Source organism: Pollicipes pollicipes, unplaced genomic scaffold, assembly GCF_011947565.3.
Source record: "Pollicipes pollicipes isolate AB1234 unplaced genomic scaffold, Ppol_2.1 Scaffold_4740;HRSCAF=5597_pilon_pilon_pilon, whole genome shotgun sequence".
In the NCBI taxonomy this organism is placed as follows: Eukaryota; Metazoa; Arthropoda; class Thecostraca; order Pollicipedomorpha; family Pollicipedidae; genus Pollicipes; species Pollicipes pollicipes.
The window spans coordinates 7,283,090-7,309,966 of record NW_023596545.1 but is presented as its reverse complement, the minus strand read 5'-3'; the positions used below and the strand labels follow the sequence as shown (position 1 = coordinate 7,309,966).

Below are 26,877 nucleotides of genomic sequence, written 5' to 3'. Positions count from 1 at the left end.
GTCGTTGGAAATGAAAGACGCCTTCATCCATTGCAATGCCTTATAAAAAGCAATATTGATACGAGTTTATCCAGTTATCGGTTATAACTCGATGAGCACTCACACATATCCACAAACTCCTGAACATTACTGCTGATCGGCGTCACGAGAGCAATGTGTATAAAAATATAAAAACATGTATATATATGTATACACACATATATGTTTGTTCTATGATATATCTATACTATATATATATATATATATATATATATATATATATATATATATATATGAATCTCATATATACACATGTATGTGTATGTAATATATATATCCTATATATATATATATATATATATATACTATATATATATATATATATATATATATCTATCTATACTCTATATCTATATCTATATCTATATCTATATCTATATCTATATCTATATCTATATCTATATATTATATATATATATATACCGATTTCTCCTGCATATATATTATATATATATATATATATATATATATATATATATATATATATATCTCTCTCTCTCTCTCTCCTCTCTCTCTCCTCTCTCTCTCTCTTCTCTCTCTCTCTCTCTCTCTCTATCTATCTATATTATATATGTATATGTATATATGCGGGCGAATGGTTTATGCATGATCGACCGGTCCGGTCCGGCCGGCAGCTGGGGGACACCGTTCCTGAATGCGAGCGTTCTTTTCGCGCCAAAATGCTTTTTGTTAAACGGCCCTTAGCAGTTTTTGTGCCCGTCGCACCGTATCGCCTTTATTAGCGTTGCTAAGCCGCTGTTGATTAACTCGCTCTAAAAAGTTAAATCCAAAGATTTGCTTTCGTGGTTTGTAAATCCGAAGATCTGCTTTCGCAGTTTGTCTTCCGCTTAGCTCCAGGGGCACAGCATGAACTAGAACAGGTGTTTTCGCGGAGTGGGTGTAGTCTTAATTTTATGACAAGGCCACAACATGAGGCCGAAACATTAGCGGGATGTGTGCGGTGCGGACAAAAAAATTCAGACTGCAGGGACGTGTCGCCTGAATCCCTTAAACACGGCCCTGCTTTATTCACTCGGTCTCAGACTCTTAGTTTTTATTTTAACAGCGTGGAAGAGAACACGATGTGTAGCAATAGTGTTCTCTTCCCTCCAAATGCAAGTACCATCGTCGCTCAAGTTTTTACCTCGTCGCGCTGTTCCTGCGGGGGCGCTCTCTAGCCTTGCTAACGACCTGACGGCAGCCAGTTTTCCCAGCGCGTGCAAGCATCGCTTCTTTGTGACCTTCGTCATGCTTTATTTGTGATGGTTCCTTTTCCGGGCCCGTAGCGTTTTCAATAACCTAATCTTTCTGCGAACATGAAATATTTTGTGGTTCAAACGCCTCTTTGGAACCATCCAATAAACCGTGCGAATGCAAACGAAGGAAGATAAACGAATGATCTCAAACCACACCTTAAGCGCTTGTGTGATTGATGACGTAATTCTCTCACAAAATGCGCACATGGCATAAAATTAGCTTGCATTTTCCGTGTAGTGGTATCAACAATATTGGTTCATAAGCTTACAGTTTGCGGTCAGTAGAAATCTTATAAAGAATGTGGCTGCTCGAGCTTGGCAAGCTCAGTCCAATTCCTGCCAACCTATTACAACAGGAAACAAAAGCATGTAGACGCGCAGGGAGTGAAGAATGCAGGCAGCCGATGGATGACAGTGTGCATGTAATTGCTGAGCGGCGCGGACGTGTGACACGTGACCACCGGGATGGCCTCGTTCGCGGTAACTGAGTGCTGCGACGCCGTGGGCGGTAATGGGCCGGTCGATGGCGTTCAACACGGTGTTGCGCGCGGTGGTGGCGGCCGGCTGCCGCCTATCGGGGCCACTCTATCATCGTGCCAATATTTGCCGGCGCGCCGGGCCGCGTGCAGCCGACGTCACCGACCCAGGTCGGGCCAGGGAGAGCGCGTCGCGACGCAGCTGTGGCGCGCCGCTGCGACAGAAACACACGTCTGATCACCGATAGCGACAGAGTCCTGTGCATATAGCCGCTGGCGATGGAATCGTCTATTTTTGTTCCTTCACTGTTCAGCGTGAGTGTTTGTGTGTGTGAATATGGTAGGTTCTGTGCATTTAGAGACTCATATCGCCGGGCGCCCACGTGAGGCGGACTCGGAAGCGCTTCAGAGTTACGGCGTAGGCCGCAGCGCGATGCCAGGCGGCTGGGTCGAGTTCGCCCCCCCCCCCCCCCCCGCCTCCCCCACCCACGCCCACACCCACACCCACCGAGCGGCTTGCCTCCAGGCAGCATCTGCCGGCCGGGCTGGGCTCGATTCCACTTGGCCGTCCACCGCTGCGGCCTGCGGACTAAACTCCGCCCGTCCAGTGGTGACCTTCCCCGCAGGACGGGCTCACAGAAAGGCCGGTAAAGTTCTCCCAGTCGCCATTGAGCTCCCTGTAACTGACGGTAAACTCGGCCGCACTTAGGCGTCTAGGCTCCGGCAGTATCTGTACGAAATTAAACACGTGCTAAAAGTTGGTGAGGTGTTAACGGTTTGGATGTCGTTTATAGCGTCAAAACACAAAAATAGCCCGATGTGCCCATAACATTCTATGGTCTGAGCCCCACGACCGCTACTGATGCAAGTAGTTATTAGAAGATGACTGCAAAACCAGTGCTAGCTGCACACTGTTTCTGTCATCATGACTCGGCCGTCTAAATCGGTCTGTGGCTTTTTCTTTATCGTCTTCCCTTTAAGCGCAATCTTCCCAACAATCCAGCAACAGGTGACTCAAGGAAGACGTATGGTCCTTTGGTCACATTTATCTTTCGCCCCGCACCAAGGAGGCGTTCTGTAGACTGTGTCTGGCTTAGGCAGTGACGGCCCTCATTTGTCAGAGTCCGAGACTCGTGTTCCTCGCTTTTGGCCCATCTGCTGACTTCCTTTTCACCCATTCACTTTGCCCGCAGTTTCTCCCCTCCCCCTCCCCGCCCTCCCGTTCCCTTTGTCTGTAGCCTCGTCCCGCGTCCTCCCGCCCCCACTGCCCGTTCGCTCTGTCGGCAGTCTCATCTCGTCCCCTCCCACTCCCCGCCTTCTCGCTCCTCCCTTCCGTGCGTCCCGCCCTCCCACTTCCGGTCCCGCCCCTCCAGACGGCCGCCCCGCCCCACGGCCGCCTGGCCGCGCTGCGCCGAGCCAGAAGTCCTTATTGGCTGAGGCACCCAGCCGCCCCCAGAGCGTGGAAAGTTCGCGATGATCGGCCAGCTCTAGCGTGGACAGCACCGAACGGCGAGGCATGTGACAAGCCGCTACACACACCTCCTTGGTGCAGTACGCATTCTGCGTCCTCAGGCAGTGGCCGCTTCCGCGCCAACTCCTGTTGAAAAACAGCTCGCTTCACCAGCTGGCCTCTCTGACTCGCATGACGTCACCGGGATCGCTGGCCGTGCGTGAGGCAAGGACAGAGCCGGGACACCGGTATTGGTGCGTATGTGTACACAATAGCTTTCAATACTGTATGTCCACTCTGGCATCGTTTCTGTTTGATGTGATGCTGAACATTGAAGCGGAGTAGGTTCCCGTGACCGAACACCCTTTAACCACGAGTGATTATTTATGATTATTCATCGGAGAGTCTTCCCTACAAAACCATAATATCCTTTTGGCCGGTGCTTCGCTACACAGGACACTCAGCTGTCCAGCCCATGCTGTCGTCGCTCGGCTCACCCATCAGCAGACCCTCCACCCGTCACTCCACGGTTACCGCTACCAGTCCCGTCTTGGTGACGGAACCGATGTCCATCCATTATATCCATTTATCCATGTGTGGGACGGTGGGCCCTCGCCAGCCGACCGCCCCACACACCACTCCTTCCCTGCCGACCCGCCGCCGCGAAGGTGGCGCGTGAGCTCGCTGACCCTCACGACGACGACAGCAGTGCATTATTCCGCTCCTCGCCGGCAGACGGGCTCTTTGTCGGATCAGCAGCCCGTGCGTCCCTGAGTCCGCACACTCGGAGCCATCCAATATGACTCGAGTTTGGCCAGTCAGGGCGTATTTATAGCCGGACGTTCAGTCCCCTGCGTCGTCGGCATCGTCTATATTGGCTCTGACAAACTCAGCCAAATAACGTGCGGTTTCGGGACCTGGTGACAGGCCTGACTCAGATGACCTGGACGGGCCCCGGCCTGACAGGCCTGACTCAGCTGAGCACTCCGCTTTTGTCGCCGCTGAGTCGCGAGGTGTGCTTGATGGCGCGGCAACGCTGTGAGTGGCGCCCGCCCGCCGCGACCGCTGAGACCAGCATCCGGGATCGAGCTTCAGTTGGCTTCTGGCGTCATGTCCTGTAACAGCTTGCCCGCGCCGCTTGGTGCGGACCTGGCGTAGAAATCACTGACGAATGTGGTAATAAAGGGTAGGTGACGGTCGCACGCGAAGAAACAGCACGCAGCTAGGAATTCGCTTTGAGGGGGCGATAACCTCTATGATGGGCTCTCGTGGTTTCTCTAATGCCTGGCATATATACTAGGGGTAGGCTAGGTTCTTGAAAAGCGCTTTTGCGTTGAAATTTAAGCAGGGGCACACCCGGGTGGGGGAGGGGGGGGGGCGGACGGGGAGTAGTGAGAACGCATTGCTATGCGTTTTAACTTTCTGTCAGCAGCCAATTGTGGTAAAGAACTAGCCTATGAGAGGGGGGGGAGGGGCGCCTCTTAACTACCCCTGTGGATTAAGACCATTTTTTGCACAATAACACCATTTCGGATCAGTAAGGTCCTCTTGGCCGCTTCAGAAACCCTGATCTCTTTTGCAAACCTCGTAACAAACACATTCAAAATTGTTCTTGTATGCCAATTTCTCAAGAAATGTATTCTGTATTTGATGCTGATTGGACACTTGAAGAGGACCCTAAGCCTCTTCTCCATAGGGGGGAGGGGGGAGGGGAGGGCAACACTGCCATCTACCCTTTCCTAGGCTACATCCTTGGCAAGGCTGGATGTCCGATCAAGTGATCTGCGCAGTACGCTGCACTTCAGCCAAGATCACCTTTCCGCAATGGTGCCAGATCGTGCCAGACGGAGGGGGTCAGTCTAGCCGTTGGTCGGGGCAATGGCTCGGACGGAAGTGAAGTGATGGTGCTGTACTGGAGTTGTAGGGTATATGATTGCGTGAGCTCAGTGCCATATCGCCCTTCGGCGGCGCACTCGACACGTAGCGTGATTTTATCTGGGCGTGCGGCATGGGTTCAGCTTGACCGCAGTTCGCGTTACATCTGTGGCAGTTGTTTGGCCTATTTTATGGTGGCCGTGGGCTGGACGACTTATGCGCCGCGGCGCAAGCCCCGTGGCGCGAGAGCCGGCAGTTGGCAGCATCCAACGGCGGCTGTTACACTTTTATGGCGTCACTTATTTCAGGAGTCGTTCACTTTTGTTCTCAGGCGTCGTTGCCGCCGCTGTGTTGCGCCGACCTTTCTTCAGCTTTGCTTGGCAGCTTCCTGGAATTATGAGGTTTTGGTGACTATTGCATGGATTCGAGTGTGCGGAGACCGATGACGTCATTTAAGAGAGCGTCCCACATTTGTACAGAGTTTTGAACTGATATAGCCGTTTTTAAGATAATTTAGTGCAATTCACAGCCCTGTCCTTTTTCATGTGCAAAGCCTGGCTCCTGACCTTGACGCCGAGAACTTGTGCAGACTTGTTCAAGGCCGCCCGGTCATGCATGACGTCAAAGAAACGTCACACGACTACTACCACCTCACTGGTTATACAGGACTTGAGGCCACGGCAGTTACCACCTAGCTATTCTACCACCGGCGTATACCAGCACAATTTGTGGCATAGCAGACTACCTTTAGCCCTGGACTAAGGTGATGCGTTTCACGCAAACTTCGATAACCGTGGGTGTTTGCGTTATGTAATACAAGAACATGCACAGTGGTACGAGTTATGACGGAAATAGGACTGGAAATCAAATGACTTGCAATATAAAATCACGGGCAAGTATGAAAAACCACCGTGTGAAAGGGCCGAAACACGAGCACATACTGATATTCGGTTCCACGGACACGCTCCATTAACACACCGCCACCTCCTGGCAAGTTGAGTGATACAAGTGAGTCAGCTCGTCCACTTCGTTGGCAGTTTTCCACGGCCAATTTGGCAGCCTCTCTGACGTCAAAGAAACGTTCCATGACACAATCAAGCGATAACGTATTAAGGAGCATATTCACTAAAAATTGAAATATTGCTGCCTAGAACAGTCTTTTGCGCGTAAAAGCATTTCAGTAGTCATAAGCGAGCTTATTTCATTATGCCTGATCCTTGTCTTAATCGTTAAATGTGGATTAGTGAAAGTTCGGGAATAGCCCAACCTCTAATTCAGGTCAAACCTCCCACCAGGCTTCCGCCAATGTGTGTGTTGTTTAAACAATGGTATCCTATTTTTGGAATGTTTTTAACGGTTCGTTACTGTCCACGAGGCTGGTGGCCTGAGAGGGCTCATGAGCCCTTCAGCCTACAGTGCTAGGCGCACGGTTCATAGTTACGGCAGGAAGGGGGGGGGGGGAGGCGGGCAGTAGGAGCGCTTCCCCACGCAAATTTTTAGACTAGGCACAGCGCCCCCAACTTTGATGCGGACAATCTTAACGTTTTCGTTTACAGAGCCTATGTAATGTTCCCGAAGATAGTCTCATAAAAATGAAAGTCGGGTAGGATTTTTGTTCATAAATTTCAGAACAACTTTCCGACACTTTTGTTTCCACTTACGCATATCAATCTTTTAACGGACGCTGGTTTGGTGAGATGGATGAACATTCCAGCTTGGAAGAAGATGACTGCTTTGCGGTTTCCCGTCAAAATGACACATTGTCGTTAATGAATGAAATGCGTGCTGGTTCGTTTATAGGACTGGTGGGCTAAATGACCTGTGACCAACTTACTCCCTTCTTGGATTGTTTGTTAGGATTTTCCTTTTTTGAACACTAAGGTGCATGTGATTAGGTACTAATGATCTGCTCGGCACAAAAAACAGCATGTTGCCAGGATTACCTCAGCGGAACAACTTACTTGGACGGTGCTGTTATATACCCTGTTAGGTACGTGCTCACTAACGGGAAAGTTAGTTGAATTACACCTGACCACTACCCATGTGACTTTTGTTAGTCCAACTAATTATGTATTCAACTGCTACCGTTTTTGTGAGAAGTGAAATGAAAGAAGATAGTTTTCGAAAGCGTCTTTTTTCCTATGACCCTGGTATGGTCCAAGGGGGCATGGACGAAATATGCCATACTGTTCTCTTTTGGCCCATTCTGTCATTCGAGTCAAGGATCAACAAATATTTGAGAATGATGTTGATGATGTCGGTCCTCACCCTGCCTTTAGAAGATCCTCCCCTGAACTCATGTTATTACATTGCATGATCAAGCGATCGCCTCCTCCATGAACTGGATGCCATAACAGCATGAAATCACTACCGGGGTCAGCAGTGCACCGGAGGTGAACCAGAGTGTAAGGAACGAAAACAATCGCGGTCACCGCAGTCATAATGCGGAGTCCATGCAGGAAATACGTCTAGGTGCGGTGGATAATTGTTAGCATTTTATGACTATTCGCCCCTGATCATCTTCCACATTATATAGATTTAGACTTTTTAAGGCTACCGGAATGTCTGGTATCATTGTTTTCTTTGTTACTTACCGTGATCGCGAAAGCGGATGCTATTAGTTGGATGATGTTGATGCTGCACTTTGTTGATAATATATGCTTTCCTCTCTCATCGTAAGCAGACAGCGACCTGTAATTGTACTATGCATATGAAGCACAATAGGTAGGCTTATGAACCTCGGTCTTCTTTTTTTTTTACTTGTCTGGCTGACATTTTAAAGCGTCAACATTCAGTGACGTTCATATGACAACATGCCATAACTTTGAAGTGGGGTTGGTGCAGGTACCCTCGGATGTTACAATGTGCGTACCCACGGTATGCCATCGATATGCCGAATTAGTCCAGAGAGACTATGCCATCGTCATCATGTACATATGACGCCACGGGGTTCCAGGTCATTTATCGCGCGGCAGTATGGGATTTGGGGCGACCGGATGCAACTTCAGCAGGAGCAGGATCGGATTACGTTAATGAGTTCTGCGACAACATCTATTTTGGTCGCGACTATTGAACTTGTGCAGTTCGGTGTGGTCGACCATGGAACCCAGTGGGTTGGCAGGACGGATGTGGTGACGCATTCTTGTGGTAATCTGGGCCTTGTCCGTTATGTAATGCACCACTGTTGTGAATATTCTAGTTGAGTTACGGCCGTTCATTACCGAGGCTCGTTGAGCTTGCTTCATTTTTTCATTTGTTGCCAAGGATGTAGTTTAACAGGATAAGTGGGGCAGAGGGAGAAAATTTTTTCACCCTTCCAGAATATACGCAAAAAATTGTTTCTCCTCGATATCGCCCCGTTGCCGTCGTACCGTTGAAACTGCACCCAGGAGCGGAAAAGCTACGGATTTACAGAATCTGGTCGATGGCAAATGTGGACACTTTTTGCGGGCTGTGTGGTGAAAAAATTGCGAAATGGAAACAATCTACAGCATAACATCCCAATTAGACAAAACTTAAAGTTTACTGCTGGCCTGTACTTGCTAACACTTGCAGCGTAGGCTTGTGTAGAGCACATTTGGAAACATTGGCATTTCGCTGTAGGAGCAAACTGAACAACAAAATGTTGCCAAACATAGCAGCCTTAATTTGCACAGCTTTGAGCAGGCCACATAAATATTCTATAAGCTATGCTACACCAGTGCTTGCGCCACAGATCAGCGGGAGCGCGATGTTTTTGACCAATGACCGTCAGATCAGTGTTTTTCACAGATTTTCAGCCAAGACTCACTTAACGTTCACACAGTGTAAAACTCCACATAACTCGGCCTTTCACCAGTCGTGAGAATCGTGGATGGCCTCGGCACCTCGTGGCGAACATGATCATTCCGCTGCGCAGCGTTTTTGATAATTGTATCATTAAGACCGATTATTTGGAATGGTTGCCACACGGCTGTGCATCGGCTTATTGCAAGGCTGTAGGCTGCTGTTGGATATTTTTGTGTCGTGAGAAGCTTACCGGTTTGAAAGACGTCGCTAACCACCAGGCTTGCTGCTCGTCTCTTCTAAGGATCCCCCATTTAGGGTGTTCCTAGTAATAGCGTTAAAAAGCCCTGCTGGTCTAAGGGGCTCCTTGTCCGTGGATACGCGAAAGGCAGCTTCAGTGGTCAACGGATGATATTTGAGCGGCGCATGTCATGATTCATCTGGGCTTCCTGTTGCCGAGAGGAAAAGCGGCTGTAGGGTAAAGGCCGGGTATCGCGGGCATGGGCCTCATGCGCTAATCGAAGCACCTCAGATTTAGCGAACTGACTAGTTGACAGGTGTGATATCAGATCCTTTAGATTGTCATTTACTGTACATTGTTCAGAATGAATGTAGAATAGTTGTTCAAAAGTGCCTGGTGCATCTGCTGATACCAATATTGCATGGAGCTCTAAGTATATTCCATTTATTAAGACCATGTTAAGAAGTATGCAAATAATAATGGTGGCATGCGAAGATAGAGAAGGTTGCCAACGCGTTCAGCTGTTTGCAGCAAACAAAACCAAACCAACCAAACCATCACTAAAGAAAGATGGAAATCATTTCCAGATACTTGTAGAACCATGATAATCGATAGATGCAGAGCTACAGAGATGCAGTTTTGCAAAATACCTAGGGTTCAGGGAGGGGGGGGGGGGGGCTCAAGAAGAAATCAAGGACTAAGCCGACCTCCGTAATGCAAATGAAAGTTCCCCCTCCGCTAGATGTGACCCATTTTCGTTTCAGAGCTGATAGCAGGGGGAAAGTTTCTGAACATTTCTTTGCGGAGTTCTAAACTCCCAAAATTAAAGGATGAAAAATGATGATTAAATAATGATACATAAAACCATGGAGCTGTACCTCTGGCTGAGGGGCACCCTCCTCCTAAACTCAATATGAAAATACACATCCCTGCTGGGCTAGGTATGTTAAATATGCCTTTTTCTGACATTTTTATTAGATGACTCTCAACCATCATTCAGTGTTTATTTCCGTGATGCGAGTCTTTAAGTATATGATCACCTACGTACGCACGCACGCACGCACGCACGCACGCACGCACGCACGCACGTACGCACGCACGCACGCACGCACGCAGGCACATGTATTTATGAAGGTGATTGGTTAACAGGCAGCTGCATTTCAGTGTTGAATTGATTATTGCCCTGCTGTATGGAATATAGTTATGAATATCAATCTACGAGGGGTGTAATGCGGGCTCATACAAGAAGCCGATCTGGTGCGATCTGGGACTCCTGCAATTACTCATCGCATCCAATTACACCCCCAGCAAATGGTGACGTTAAATATCTTTGATACTTTTAGTCAGATAATTTTTACCTATGAGCACCATAGGGGTGATGTCGGGTTTGAAGACTGGAGTGTCCCCAAACTTTATGTGTGTGCAGGCAACACCCACCCATTTTTCATCGAATGACCTAGCAGAGGACATTTCCCTTCTTTTCGTTGTGAAGGTAATGTCAATAAGGCTACACACGTGAAAATAACAACCGCATGATAAGCATGTTAAACATGATGTTTGGTCACGGCTCATTCATTAGTCCTCGCCCTGATTCGTCGATTTTCATGACGCAAATTTATGTGGGGGAGGGGGGCGATCGATGCGAGCCCTCCCCTTTCCAAACTAACCTAGATAGAGCCACGCATTTACAAGAACGATAGTTTAGTCTTAACTAGATCTTACGATTGGTGAAAAGTTTTATGACGCGAGGTAAAAATATGTCAAGAGTCAAATTTTTTCTGGAAATCGAACAATTATATTTTCTGTGCTCCTATGTGCGAGACTATAACTTACAGTAACACTTAATCCAAACAGGTGGGTTCCTCTTTGAAGGCGAGTGCGTTGGTGTGTAGTTCTATGTGCGCTAAGCATAGATTTATCGTCTAGAGCATGTCAGGGTCGCCTCGCCGCCCGCACCGTCCGTTTATCGTCAATCGCCACGCAGTGTTCCTGAAACGCATTCCTTCTCAAAAACAGAAATGCTGCGAAGAAGTTTTTCCCCCTTCTCTCTACTAGTCCTTGTTATAAAAAACAGCGAATCAGGGCGAGAGCTAAGCGTTGCACAACCCGGCGCCAGTGCTTTCCAGCCCTGCGTTGGACATTCGACCTCACCTGTGCCCGACACGCGGCCGCTCCAGTGCTGCACGTGCGCCATCCTAGTGCCGAACAGGCATCTGCTCCAGTGCTGGACACATGACCGGAGGGGTCATGATGTGCAGGACTGGCCTCTCATGTGCCGGCATACGGCCAGCCCAGTGCCGAACAGGCATCTGCTCCAGTGCTGGACACATGACCGGAGAGGTCATGATGTGCCGGACCGGCCTGACACGTGCCGGCATACGGCCAGCCCAGTGCCGAACAGGCATCTGCTCCTGTGCTGAACACATGACCGGAGATGTCATGATGTGCCGGACCGGCCTGACATGTGCCGGCATACGGCCAGCCCAGTGCTGAACAGGCATCTGCTCCAGTGCTGGACACATGACCGGAGGGGTCATGATGTGCCGGACCGGCCTGACATGTGCCGGCATGCGGCCAGCCCAGTGCCGGACACGCGGCCTCTCCTGGGTCTGACGGCCACCAAATTTGACATAGCTGTAGACAACTGAATAGCGGATCGTTTGGCATAACAAATTTACATGTACCTTGTAAGGACGCTGACCTATGGAAGGTCAAAGTCGGGCCATGTTTTCAGCTGAGTCAATTTCTAGGGAGTCGTTCATTCTGATGCAACAACGGAGTGTTACACGAAGCCACACATCTCTGAAAGGCTTTTTTAGGTAGCAAAAATATTGAATGAGCAATTACGTTGACCCAAGATCAGGTATAAAGGTCAGATCAACGTCAAAACCAACCTGTTTTATTCCTCTAGGGCTTGCTGTAAGGGATAGTTTCCTGGTGCTCATTTCGAATTTATTGACAGCATTATGCATTATGCACCTTCCATGGACTTTTTTGAGGTCAGAACAGGTCATTGACCTGAAATGACCCAGGTAAACCTTTTTGTTTTTCGAAACATCTTGTCTAGCGTTATCTTTGTCGCTTATGCAAGTGCAAAACTCAGAGCATTATTGTATGATTTTGGTAAGCGTGACCTCCAAAAGGTCAAACAAGGTCGCTGACCTTAAATGGGCATGTGACCTTTTGCTTAGAAACAGTTATCTAGGTTCTGGGGGCACTTTGGAGACCAACCTGACATTTGACCTTGCTTGACCTTATTTGACCCGAAAATCATGACCTAGGAACCTCGAAATTTAACCTAAGTGAGTTCACGTACAGGTTAACACACTCGGTGAATATGGTGTTTCTGGCTGTCTTAGTTCCCGAGATCTCAGGGGGGGGGGGGCAAATCGACCTCCCACGCGAGCGAAGGGTATGCAGCCCTCAACCCGGGCGAGTGTTAAGTTGCAGACAATTATAATGCCATAATGCGAGTTTATGGAGCGAAGCGTTTCATTCCTTGCCATACTTTTATAAGTTTGTGGTGTATGGACATTAGGTCCTAGGTCCACATCTGAAAAATATGATGTGCCGGACATGAATGTACCCACAACAGGGTGGCATAGAACTGCTGTGTCCGTTATGACATGCACGCCGCCCAAATGCTTCCTTAAAAAGCGGCTGTTTTGGTCCGTGAGCGACGCTTAAATCAGTAATAGTTACTATACACTGAACATGGTCGTCACATAAAGAAATAGTCGCAGCGCCCGAATTCCAAAGCAATCAACCGATCTCGCTAAGTACGGCTCGTTACGTGAACATTAACACGCCATCCATGGTACCCAAGGCCATGAAAAAACTTATCCATTGTTGGATTTGTTTTGTTTTTTGTTGAGGGGTAGAAAGTTTCCCAGGCGTGAATTATAAATGCTAGAAATCTCAATATCGGGCAGTTATGAAAGCTATGGAGTTTCATTTCAGACACTGCAGTTTAGACATAGGCCAAAGCCGTGTTCTGAAACAACACAGTAACGTACTTATATTGACTTACGCGACTACTCAGCTTAAGGTAGCGCAGTTTGTAGCGTCAAAAAGGGTGTCCAGCTGATAGCAAAGCGGTGAAGAAGGGTTTTGATCGGTGGGTCAAACGCTGTCAGGGTTCCCTCTCCAACACTGGCATTGCCCCAGTATGTCGTGACATAGTGCATGGGGCTTGTTATGTGTCATCTATAGTTATGATGCGGCCGCTGAACATACATGCTCCTGCCTTTCTCCGCGCATGCGACGGCTTAGGTTTTAACCGAGCTGACGTACTCACCAAGCTTAAGCCCGCTGCGCCGGCCACTCATGCACTAAAACGTACGCATTAACCGCCGGAGCTTTTGACATGGTCAGCAAATTATACGTTGCCAAACAAATAGACCTTACGAAATGAAAAGATTAATATGTTTATTACTCACCTGCACTTTATTTTTCTCTGTTCTGTGTGGTTTGTCGCTTTTATAGTTTTAGTGCGATGGTTTCTGATAGATTTGCCTCCAAGTGACAAGTAAGGCTGTTTCCAAATTTCGTCGGCAACGGAAAAGACACTTTCCCACCACTGGCTGCACCGTGAGTGTTATTTTCATAAACACCCTGCACGCAACAACAAAATATACTCGCTGCCGTTTAATTAAGCACTGAGACCAGCGCCTTAATGGCTCGTGTGCCGGTCGTACAATAAAGGAGTGCTGTAGCAGCCTCTGCAGCCTAATCTGAGGACGCACTGGCGGCATCGATCACAGTATCGCACAGGGGTTAAAGTGAGCGAGTGAGGGTACTAGATCACACAAAATGGATATATTCCAGTCAGCACCACGATAAAGTTCAAATACGCAGCTCATTTTCACCTGCCGGTCCAGCGTCAGCCCTCTATCGGTGACGGTTGAAGTCGGTACTGTGGTGATGTTTCTCGCATGTTGACATTATTCCCCCAGCATTGACCGGGGAGGAGAAGGGGTCAAATCTGCCCCCTGTCCAATGTTTGCGATAATTCAATGAATGCATTGAGGTATGGCAGCAAAATTAGCGGTGAACAATAAGTTATTTGCCGTATTGTGAAAAACAACTACGAGCCCATAATAGGTCAAGCGTAGGTGACGTCATAGTGGCGTATTGTTTGCCAACTTTGGACAGAAGCGCATAGCCGCAGGGAAATTGACACAGAAGCCAAAAAAAGAAGACATTTTAAACACGAAAACTGCAAATGTACGCCACTTATTTCGTCATTCATATGCCTTGTCGTTGTGTTGTTTCCATATTGCACTTTGAAACATTGGGATGTCAAATAACACAAATAATATTGACAAAAGTACATTCCACATTTCTTAGCCTCCGGCTGAAAATTATGAAGATACAAAAGATGTCCTAGATACGACTATGGCGGATGCCTGTACCAAGTTTCAAGCAATGATCCGTAACAATTACTGAGTTATGGCTTATATAGTAGCCATGACTGACCTACATCAGCTTTACACGCAAACCGACGACCACGTGAGGCTGGTGGCGGGGTTGAAGGGCATCAGGCTACGCGACTGAGTTATGGCTTATATAGTAACCATGACTGACCTACATCAGCCTCACACGCAAACCGACGACCACGTGAGGCTGGTGGCGGGGTTGAAGGGCATCAGGCTACGCTATCGGCAGGGTTAAACCGTCGAAAGCAACGCAAAAATCGGTCCAACTGGTTATTCGACGCCGAGGTGATCCATTTGACCCTGATCTGAGAGAGTTCATAGACAAGTAACAGCCTTGCCCACTTTCATGGTATCCAAAATTGCGGCTAAGCTCTGCCACTTCGCGTTTAGATGGTTCAGACACGTCAGAAAAAATGGACAAAAATTGGCACATAGACCAAGGTTTCAGTGCTCATTTGCACGGCACGTGACCTTGATTACAGACCTAGTACGGCGCACGCAGCCTAGAACGTCTTCCTTTTCAGCACGTTTGATCAGGGCGCTGTGATTTCACACCACAAGATACGCTTCTAAATGAAGTACGTTGTGGAGTCGGTCAGATGTTCCAAAGTATCATTCTAATATCTTTTCTTGACCTGTGACCTTAATGCGCACCTAAACCTAAGTTTGTTGTGTGGCCTGAGACTGCATACCACGGCACTTTCATTGCAATTTGAATTTCTGAATTCGGCCCAGCCGTTTTTGAGATAAGTGGGGGGTCAAATCTGCCCCCGTCCGGTCAATGGTGCGCCGTTGAGGAGTCCGGTTGATGTCGGGTTAAGTTCTGCGCAATGCCGATACGGGCTGTTCGACACCGTTGCTGAAGTATAATTAATAGAAAACGAGAACGTTTGCTGCACACACAACAGAAAACACGGCTTAACGGAAACAGGCCGTGCGTTATGAGTGCAAGATGTCGAGGCGTTGGCGTGTCCGTTTGGTGTCCGTCCTCGGCATCGCGCCTGTCCGACGCCCCCAGCCGGACGCCAAGATGGTGATGGACGTCATCTCCCGGATGGAGGACACGGAGCCGTTCAGTGACGAGCTGCTGGCGGCCATGAACCGGCTCTGGCTGGACGGCGGCGTGCAGGAGTGCTTCGGCAGGTCCAACGAGTACCAGCTGAACGACTCAGCCAAATAGTGAGAGCAGACGGCATGCCTGCGGCGTCTAGGCTGCATGTGCTCACCAAAGCATATCCTTGTTGTGTGCGCGTGTGTTTTTTGTGTTAATTCGACGCAATCCCCCATTAATAGTTGAACAGGGGTACCTCCCCGTGACGTTGCATCAGTCTGGTTACAGAATGGTTTGGCTTAGCGTCACACAATCTGTGATGCGCATCCGCGGTGCAAACGATGCCCGCAGTGCTTCCGTGGTAAAAACGATGCCCGAGCTGGTCTCTCAGCTGTCATGTCAGTTACGATCAACTATCCCTGAACTCTGCAATATGGGGCTGTGATGGAAGACTTCACCGAATCACATTGCCGGGCGGCGTGCGTCACGAGCTCCGGCCCATGTCTGAGGAGCAGGTATGATGTGGACGCTGGACGTTGGCCCGTCGAGGCGCGTGCCCGTACCGACTGACGTCACGGGACTGGTGTCATACTCGAGCTCGGCCACTGACGCGACCTTCAGCTTGGACATACTTTGGCAGCGACCACCACAATGTTGATAGATAGGCAATGTTGATAGATCCCTTTCGGGGCTGTGCAACCCATCATTCTATACACGACCGATGTGCTCACTGCACTGTGTTGTTTCCTGCTCACTGCACTGTGTTCGTTGTTTCCAGTTTCCTAGATGACCTAGCGCGCCTGGGTGCCAAGGACTACCAGCCAACTGTGCAAGACATCCTGCGAACCCGGGTCAAAACGACTGGCATCGTCGAAGTACACTTCTCCTTCAAAAACCTCAACTTTAAGTACGTAGTGAAGCAGGGCCACGGCAGACTTCTTTTCCTTCACCACTCGAGTGACGTACTCTCGCAGGCGCCGTCTGCCTTGTCCATGAGGTCTGCTCTCTTGCACGATTCCTCTCACTGCGCACCTGCAAAGCTCATACCACTTCAAGGCTCAACACTGGTCCCTTGAGGCGCAGGAGGCACAATGTGGGTCGCACGCGGTCATACGAAATTTCAGGCTTGCTTGATTGGGCAGCCGCCTTCATCTTACGTAACCGGCCAGCCTCCCGTAGACCCCCCTCCAGCGAGACTCGAGACCGGGCCAGACAACGCCCGGCGGGCCGTGTCCTTCGCTAGCCCGCGGCGGCGATGAGCCGTGTTTTTTCTCTCCCGGAGGACGGACAGCGTGCGGTCGTTACGGCCCGGGCTAATGGAAGACCGGACCGCCGAGTCCCTGGCGGTGCTGGGCGGGCGTCCGCCTTCCGGGACTGTGGACCATCCGGCCGTTTTCGGTCGGGGCTGGTCCGGCGTGACCATGGACCATCGTGTGACGCTATTATGTCCTGGGTACGAAAGCTACGAGCCACCCGCTGGTACTCAACTGAGACGGTGTCAGGGACCCATGGCTGCCCACATCCCGTCGGCGGTGCTCCTTCCACTGCGGCCTGGCGGGGAATGCAAATGCACCATGCTGCGTAAGTTTATTGGCGCTGAGCTGCGAGCCGCCCCCAATCGCGGCGCTCCATGAAAATATATTGGGCCCAGTGTTCGGATGTGGGAAAACACGCGGTCTTTATTCCAGCACATTCGTATTGCGTAGCAGCCTGGGGGTGTCTTGGCCCTGTGTTTTTGTACTGTGATTAGTGGGACTATTTTAGTGATCAAAGTCTCAAATGTTGTTGCAAGGCACCACCTGACCTTGAAAGAGTTTCGCAAGTGACGGGGAAAACGCCATCGGGAGATAATTATCAGGAAATTTTGCTTTAATGCATCTTCAAGTTTCCGTTCATAATTTCCCGATCACGACTCTGCATTGAAATGTGTGGAGTCGTTACTGGTTATCGCGAATTGGTACTTTTTGCCGTGGAAGAAATGACAAGAAATGCGTGCGGATAGTAACACACGCGGCATTCCATCAGCAGTATACATTTCCAAGTAGTATAGCCCTTCCCCGTTGTTTGCATCCATCAGGCAACGGATCGACCCATTTCTTGCATCCAGGCGCCCCCCCCCCCCCCCCGTCTCTCCTCGTTATCAGCGCGCTCCCACTACTGGCACCATTACCGCTGTAGCTCTTACAAAGACGAAAACGATCGGGTAATCTGGCAGTCCCGCACCGCGCATCCGAGGGAACTCCCGGCCACCTCCGGAGGAAACGTGTGCCGAGGCCGCAGGAAGCGCCTGCTCGCGTCCGTCGAGAGAGGGCACTGCTGTTCCAGGAGAGAGCTGCCACCCGTGAGGCCGGAGGGGTCGCTTGACGTTTGTCCACTTGTGGAATGACAGCTCACCCAGATGGAAAGATGACGCTCGTTTTTGTCCGCAGGGAAGTGCTACGTTCAAGCAGGCAGGATGTTTACGTTCTTGTGTTATGAACTGTCTCTTACATGAAACGAAACATAATCTCACATCGGAAGGAATCTCCAGATCTTCTTTAGAAAGTCCCTGGGCTGCGTTCGTGATTGGGCGTAAGCACGAACGTTACACGGTTACCCTACGTTACGCTCAATGGAAAACTGACCATTCTCTACAACTTTACCCCTTGGTAACGCCCTGGCTACGCTGGACGAGCCCAATCCTTCTCCCGGTTACGCTTGGTTGAACACTACGTCACAAAAAGGAGCGTCAGTTGCGCCCTGATTGAGCCAGAGACTCGAAACAAATAACGGGTCATAAGAGAAAGCCAACGGTGTCCGGCTTTAACGCTTTAAGTTATGAAAAATTCTACCATGATTTTCAACCACATCAGAAGGTAACGTGACGTCGTCCGGCCCCATCTCGATGATGATGATGATGATGATGATGATGACCATGGGGATTGTTTATTTTCGGTCGCCACGGCTTCAAAGACCATTTCATGGCCCGCCTGTATTCAGTTTATGCGACCACCGCTCTGTTATCGGGGCATCAAAATGAAGGTATCAGAGCCATGTCATTCTTGAAATCATTTTCATATCTGGATGGCTTTAAAACAGCGCTGGCGAAGCCGCTTGAAATGGCAAGCATACGCAAACTATCGATCGAGGACGGGCCAAGAAACTTCACGTTGTTAAGATATGCCACCAGTCGACCGCAGAGTTCTGAGTGAGGATCGTCGCACGCTCGTCTTCTGTTGCAAAATGCGTACAACACGTATTTTTGGACGTAACACAATGCAATTCTACCTACTCCATGCCGCTGGTTTGTTAAGACTATTCTGAGCAATATCGTCCACGGACGATGAACGATCCACGCTGTAGGGTAAAACGTCACTGATGTCAATGGCCACACTAGCAAAAAGCGGAACGCTTAGAATGCTGCCTTGCGGGACTTCAGTACTGGATTGGAAAACGTTCTGGACACGTGATCCCCAACCGAAAGCGGAAGTGCTCCGACCCCCTAGCTAGGGGATCGGCGCTTTGCTTCGGTTACGCTTGATCAAAGTCTCCTCTCCAACATAACATATGCCGTGGGTGTAACCATGTGTCTGAGTTTGTGGTGGGGCAAATCGTTATTAGAGAGGTCAAACTGAAATGCAATCTGGGGGGGGGGGGACACCCTAACCTGACAATGGCATCCTAAATGGCAGACTGTGAAAAATTGTGCATCCTACGGACAAATTGAAGGGGCCAGAATCCCCTTTCGTGATAAGTGGAGGACCTGTTTCTCCAGCTCTCCAGTGGTTGCGCCCCTGATTCATGAGCAGAGGTGCCACCGGATTCCTGTCCAGGACCGTGACCGTGCCCGGGCTCCAGGACAGTAGAGGGGTTTTGATCTTGTTGGAGGGTGTATTGGGGTCCAATATATTAAATATGCATTCTTAAAGGTGTTGTTTAAGTCCAGGATGATTTGATTTTCTTTCATGGTGCACGGAACCCGGATTCCGTTATTGATACGAGCAAGTGACCATGACGCAGTGCTCGGAATTTGTGCGTACTAACTAACTAACCGCTGTCCCCGGTGTGCTGCTGCTGCGCTGTGCCCTCAAGTCGAGACTCGCGGCGGCCCTCCGGGCCTTTGCAACAGCCGGACGTGCCGTGGACGGATGGCTGTGCTATTTTGGGTTGCGAGGGATGAATGACACGTCACGAATTCGTGGACCACGCCATGTTACGACTGGTCTTTTCGGAATGTCATTCATGCAATTGCGGGCAATCAGCGTGGTTGTCACGGCAACGTGTTTTTCGAAGCTTTGTCATTGTCCTGGAATTGAACGTCACCTAGTGATCGGAAGATACAGCTCGTTGTTCACCATGGTAATCATGCGGAACATGTCATATTTCTGTTATGCCAGGATGGCACAGCGCATCCTTATTCCCATGGGCTCTGAAATACACCCATGGGTATATGTGCATGCATGCACAAGTGCATTCGTAGATCGCACAGAGTTCCGTCATGCTGAGTAGTGCTCTTCGACCTCCGGCGCAAGAGTTCGGAGGGTATTTGACCCAGCCGACACTCCAATTAACTCCTCCCCACATTGGCTTTGAAGCGGCATTGATCAGAGAGATAGTAGAGCACGTCAAAAACACGGAAAAGAATAAGGGAAAAATATAATTCACATGCATGCACAAACAGTATCAGACAGCCCTATTACACAAAGGGTGACTTTTCAGCGTGCTAGCTTAAAACTTGTGGGATCCAGTCGCCTTGAATCCGCCGGTAACTGGTTCAGGAGACAAGCGGTTCGGTATGTGAGGAGCGCCGTCCTGCCACCGCACGCACCGCCGAGGGACACAGGCTTGCTGTCCTGCCACCGCACGCACCGCCGGGGGACGAAGGTTGCTGTCCTGCCACCGCACGCACCGCCGAGGGACACAGGCTTGCTGTCCTGCCACCGCACGCACCACCGAGGGACACAGGCTTGCTGCCCTGCCACCGCACGCAGGCGGTTCGGTATCTGAGGGAGCGCCGTCCTACCACCGCACGCACCACCGAGGGACGCAGGTTTGCTGTCCTGCCACCGCACGCACCGCCGGGGACACAGGCTTGCTGTCCTGCCACCGCACGCACCGCCGGGGGACGAAGGTTTGCTGTCCTGCCACCGCACGCACCGCCGAGGGACAGGCTTGCTGTCCTGCCACCGCACGCACCACCGAGGGACAGGCTTGCTGCCCTGCCACCGCGCCGCCGAGGGACGCAGGTTTGCTGTCCTGCCACCGCACGCACCGCCGGGGACGCAGGTTTGCTGTCCTGCCACCGCATGCACCGGGGACGCATGTTTGCTGTCCTGCCACCGCGCGCACCGCCGGGGGACGCAGGTTTTGGTCATGCGGGCGGAACGGTCACAGGTCGGCGCGTCGGCGTTTGTTTGAAACAGGCATGGTCCACAGGCTTACCTCGCCCACCGGCTTTATGCGCAGCGGTTACCGTTTGCACATCACATATGTGGCGAAGTATCGGTGTTGGTAGCTGATTATTATTTGCCTGGTCTAACTCCCCACCGGTGGTTGAATTTTTATCATTACACTATCTGACTACGGCAACTTCCCGAGCTGAATGGAGTAAGATGCAATGGTGTTAAAAACGCCTCCTTTTTTACATACGACCATCGTTTTCAGTGGATGTAGATATCTCTTTCGGTTAACGGGCCCTGGGGCGCTGAGCACTGCTGAGACCAAATCTGGAGCTGACGTGCAGCGGTATCTTTTACGAACCGAATAACGACGTAGGCAGGAGCCATATTAGTCCTGATAAGCAGAGACGCCATACACCGCCCGGGTACTACGTAAAGAAGTGCCGCGCCGCGAAGACGCATCAGACAGGCAACCCGGGGATGAGCACGGTCTCAGCTCGTGTACACGGAATTGCTCTGCATGCATTGCGCCGCAATGTATTTTAACAAGGAACCGCTGACCGCCTGCACCACTTTGGCTGCGTCGTACGGAGAACATGCTGCCACTTCCACCTCCCTGGCCGGTCCTGTTCCCCTACTCAAGTTTATGGTCGTTTCTTCCTGCCGAGAACCCAGTGGTCGACACTCTGTCGGCACCTAGCACCCTGCCGCGGATCTCTTGCATCGGATGACTCTTTCTGATGCGGCTTGTTCCAAAGCTCTGTTTCCAGAAGGCACGCGATTGCCATGGTACCGTTGATGGGCTGTGATATGATCCGCCGCATGCGTAATCTATACGGGAACGCTGCGGGTATGTGATCAGCAATCGCGTGAATATCCAGCTCGTTGTTATGCACCCGTACTGATGAGTACTGAGGGTACGCACCCGTACTGAAGAGCACTGAGGGTTACGCACCCGTACTGAGGAAGTACTGAGGGCTACGCACCCGTACGCTCTTTGCGCGGATGTGTGTGCAAGGGCGTTGTTTGACAGAGTGGATCAGCCTGCATCTGGGTATTTCCGTCCCGTTGAAATGTGTGAACTAAATTTAGCCTTCAGTTCCGCTACCAAATGAACTTCGCTCCGTCAAGGAACCGATGCGTATTACCAAGGCACTGCGTACTCGTCCAGGGGGGTCTGGTAAAAGATCCGAGCAGGACGCGATGGCGCTTTCAGACCGTCGCTGCCAGCATCTCACGCCGCGTCGGCGCGAAGCGGCGCGCCGGATGTTTGCCGCCGTCGCCGCCGCTCGTCACCGGAGGCGGAAGTCGCCGCTCTCTGGCGGGTGCTTGACCGGCCTGCGCTGACGCCGGCAGACTGTTCGACGTGGGCGGTCAGCGGTCCGAGCGGAAGAAGTGGATCCATTGCTTCGAAGACGTGACGGCCATCATCTTCTGCGTGGCCATGTCCGAGTACGACCAGGTGCTGCACGAGGACGAGAGCACGGTGAGCAGATCCTGCACAAGGACGAGGTCACGGTGAGCAGGTAGTGCCTTAGGGACAATAGCACGGTGAGCAGGTGCTGCACGAGGAAGGGAGCGCGTTGAGTGGATGCGGCCCGGCCAACCGCAGTCATTGTGCTGCCGTTCCGCTGCATTAGAACGGACCAAGGACTAGGTGATTGCTGTTTTTGCTGTGGCTGTGATGGCATGAGCGAGGCCATGGGCGGGTTTTGATTTCTTCCGCAAGCATTAGCTTAAAATTTGAATTGCCGGGGACCTTCCCCTTAGCAGCAACTTTGTGTAAGTCAGAAAGTGGAAATCACAGGTCGTGGGAAGTTTGCCCATGCTTATAGAAATAGCATGTAGGATACCACAAATCATGCGATTAACGTTTGGTTCGCGTTGCAGAATCGAATGCAAGAGAGCCTGAAGCTGTTCGACTCCCATTGCAACAACAAGTGGTTCACCGATACGTCTATCATTCTTTTCCTCAACAAAAAGGACTTGTTCGAGGAAAAGATCAAGAAATCGCCGCTCGCCATTTGCTTTCCCGAATACCCCGGTGAGTGCGTTCTCACCCGACTCCCTTCCCGAATTCCTGACGTCCGGCTCGGGGTTATCCCGCCGGTTGTGTACATTCCCTGACGCGCGGCTGGGGTATTCCGCCGGTGTGTACCTTTCCTGACGCGCGGTCGGGGCATCCCGCCAGTGTGTGCCACCCCTGACGCCCGGCTCGGGGTATCCCACCGGTGTGTACCTTCCCTGACGTCCGGCTCGGGTATCCCGCCAGTGTGTACCTTCCTTGACGTCTGGCTCGGGATATCCCCGCCAGAGTGTGTGCCTTCCATGAATCCGGCTCGGGTATCCCGAAGCTGTGTACCTTTCCTGACGTCCGGCTCGGAGTATCCCGAAGCTGTGTACCTTTCCTGACGTCCGGCTCGGGGTATCCCGAAGCTGTGTACCTTCCCTGACGTCCCGCTCGGGATATCCCGCCAGTGTGTACCTCCCCTGACGTCCCGCTCGGGGTATCCCGCTGAGTGTCGTCCAGGGCACTGCCCACCTGAGACTCCTCCGGGCGGAACTGCCTCGTTAGTTCTGCGGCGCATGGCTTTTCAGAATACCACGAGAGCAGCTTCCAGAAATGAGACGTCTCGGTGTCGTTTCTCGGAACGGCATGTTCAGAGCGGCTCCATGCGCAGGGGTTGAAGCTGCGGCAGGCCTTCGTGGCCGAACTTGGTGGTCGTTTGAGCGTGTGGTCGGCGTGCGATGCGTAATGGGGCTGACGAGATGAGGTGGAGGACCGACGTGTTAAAGCTCGATACCGAGCGTGACGGGGCCAAAGGGTTCCGTCACGCGGTAGGGGACCAGGCGTGAGGGGGTGCGAGGGAGTGTGTGGCGTGATACGAAGGCTGGCATGACTGTGCATGAGAATGCCCACGTCATGCCTCGGCGTACGGTACGATTAGACGGGCAGGCGAAGAGAGAGAGAGAGAGGAGAGAGAGAGAGAGAGAGAGAGAGAGAGAGAGAGAGAGAGAGAGAGAGCAGAAAGAGATAGAGACACAGAGATAGGAGATAGAGAGGAGAGATAGATAGAGAGAGATAGAGAGGAGGAGAGAGTTGAGAGAGAGAGAGAGAGAGAGAGAGAGAGAGAGAGAGAGAGTAGAGAGAAGAGAGAGAGAGAGGAGAGAGAGCGAGAGAGATATATATATATATATATATATATATATATATATTATATATATATATATATATATATATAAGATATATATATATATTGGCATCGTTATCCGACGAGGAGCTCAGACGTACGGCCCGCGTTCCCTCAGGTGCGCAGGAGTACGGCGAGCGGCCGCCTACATCCAGGCGCAGTTCGAAGCCAAGAACAAGTCGACCAACAAGGAGATCTACTGCCATATGACCTGCGCAACGGACACGACCAACATCCAGTTCGTCTTCGACGCCGTCACGGACGTCATCATTGCCAACAACCTGCGCGGCTGCGGTCTCTATGAGGCCGCTGCGTTAAGCCGCCAGCGAGCGCGCCATCTGCTGGACTCTCGAGCAATAGCGCCCTGCGCGGCTTGCCGCCAGGGGCGCTAGTGTTTGCGGGCGTAGCTCTTCGGACTCAAGCTTGGTTGGCGGTGGACGTGTTGGCGTGCCGGTACTAGTCATGCCAATGTGCTTACATGCTGATTTATTTATGTCTTGATGACTGTGTGTGTAGGTGTGTGTGTGTGTGACTGACTGGCTCAAGCGAAACTTGCGGGCCGTGCTTTGAAACGTAACCAACTCGGAAGTACTGTGGAGTTTGTCAAAAAATTGTCCTGCCTGGTCATCGCCAGGCGGCAGCACGATGGCAACCAAGTCCGCGCCGCAACGACAGTCGAACAAACCTTGATCTCTTTATCAGGATAGAGATTACTGTTACCTTCGACCCATTTGAATTGGCACGCAGCCACCGGCTCAACCGACTTGTTTGTTATTCACCGCGTTAGTTCGAAGGGCTCCCTTCCGTCTGGCACTGCACAAATGCGGCTGGGCCGGCGGTGCTCCGTTCGGACGCCGCGGTGCTGCCGGCGTCCGGTGGTGGTACCTCACTCCCCGTCTGGTGGCGCCAATGGCACCATGGCGTTCGGATCGCGCGCCGACGCGCCGATTTCGTGTGAATAATCCCTTTGGGCAGAAATCGATTCACTGACAACACACGCCAGCCTCGGGCGAGTTATCCGCTGCTGATACCTACAGCTATCTGAAGAAGCGCACGCCAAATAGACTAGTTCTGCGTTCTGGTTGGCTGTTGTCGAACCATCTGCAGTTTGCAACACTGTCGCCTTCCTAAATTCACGTGAATACTGCACTGACGTGTCAAGAGAGCCGATCAAAAGAGCTAGTCCGGAATGAATGGCAAGAAATTTAGATTGCCTCTTCCCTTGAACATTGATTGTGCCTGTTGACGCGGGATTAGGTAAGTAATCCCGCCAGTGATGAAAGCGCAGTTTGTGGTCGGAGAAACTCTGTGTGGCTTTGTGTGTATTATAGTATATGAATAGATTGTACATGCAATCGTTAAGAACAAATTACCATCAGTACCTACCTGTGCTTGCTGTTATCGCGTCATGGCTGGTGCACCTTTCAAAACGTGATCATTATTTATCGGTTTTGTACGCTTGGTTTTGCTGACTCTAAGCTGCGGGGATAACAGGGCACAAAAAAAACAAGCAAAAAATGCCCATGACATTCTTCACACAAGCAAAGTGCAGAAACATTGTCAGCGACAGATCATCATTGTCTCTGTGACCTTGTGCTACCGAGCGGCTTCAATTGTCTGGCAGAAGCGCGCCACTCGGCACGTTCACGCGCACGCGGTGTGATGCGCCTACACTGCACATGGTGCCAACCAGCACGTCACGGGGTGACGCTGGACTCGCAGAATTTGCAGCTGCCAGGTGGCTGCGAGGTATGCTCGCCTATTTGTTCGATCTATTTCGAGCGCGTGCGCCGTGCTTTCTCCAGCTGTTCTTGGTTTTCATATGGTGTATAAACGATACATGTTTGTCAGACGACACCATTGTTTTCCTGTTTCATGCCTTTTCACTTCAGCTTCCAAGTAGCTGATAGCTTACCATCCTTGTGGGTTGTGTTCAGTGGCGTAATAATTCCGCGCTTATATCGATATGCACCCCAGATAAGCAGCGTGCATGAGCTGTACTGGGTTTCAGCTCCACCTCAGCGCAGAGGAGCAGGCACACAAGAAGGAGCACGTGATGCCCGTCTCCTCAAGAAAGTATTTGCTCGGACACCGCCAGAGAAATCATGAAATAAGAGTGCCAGAAAAGCACGTCATTTCACATAGCTCACACCACACCAGAACGTGCTGACGGGAGGCACCGAGACAGGACAAGACACGTGCCATACGAGGTCTTCAGGTGATGCTCCCTGCACGGCTCCTGTCGGGTGTCCTCGAGTGGGGTCCCCTTCACACGACCGCCCCGTGGGGGTCCTCGCTCGCGTGTCCCGGTCCGCTACACGTTCTCATCCTCAGTTCATGAGGCAGGCACGGGTCCAGGATTTCCCAAAGGGCAAGGCAATGCCTTGAGAGAGGGCCTTCGTCGGCGCCTTGATCCCTAGACACCATAAGCCCCATTGCGTATTTTTGGCGCAAAAACACCGACATCCAGCTTAGCATCCCCCCTAGGGCGCGCGGCTACGGCGGTGCAGCTGGCACCAGGCGGCGGTCGGCGGGCAGCAAAAACGGCCCCGCATCGAAAGTAATAACCCGCAGCGAGTGCGGTATTGTGCCATCAAATAACTTCAAAGGGCATACCAAGCCACCATCGAAATCGCGAACGACTATCCTAATGGACGTGGTAGCTTACCCCGCTCGTGCAAGCCAGCAATCATTACCTCGGGATGATTGTAACCCGG

General features: G+C 51.1%; 1 protein-coding gene across 1 annotated transcript in view; it reads left to right on the top strand.

The window, feature by feature from the left end:
• The window catches only part of LOC119098665 (guanine nucleotide-binding protein G(o) subunit alpha), a gene marked incomplete at its 3' end in the record, with an annotated part of 52,387 nt that extends 29,466 nt beyond the window's left edge, over window positions 1-22,921 (top strand). Inside the window, 4 exon segments of the mRNA XM_037221647.1 lie at window positions 15,559-15,719; window positions 16,370-16,498; window positions 22,326-22,455; window positions 22,860-22,921. Coding sequence (XP_037077542.1) covers window positions 15,559-15,719; window positions 16,370-16,498; window positions 22,326-22,455; window positions 22,860-22,921 — 482 coding nt within the window.
• Window positions 22,922-26,877: the final 3,956 nt, after the last annotated feature.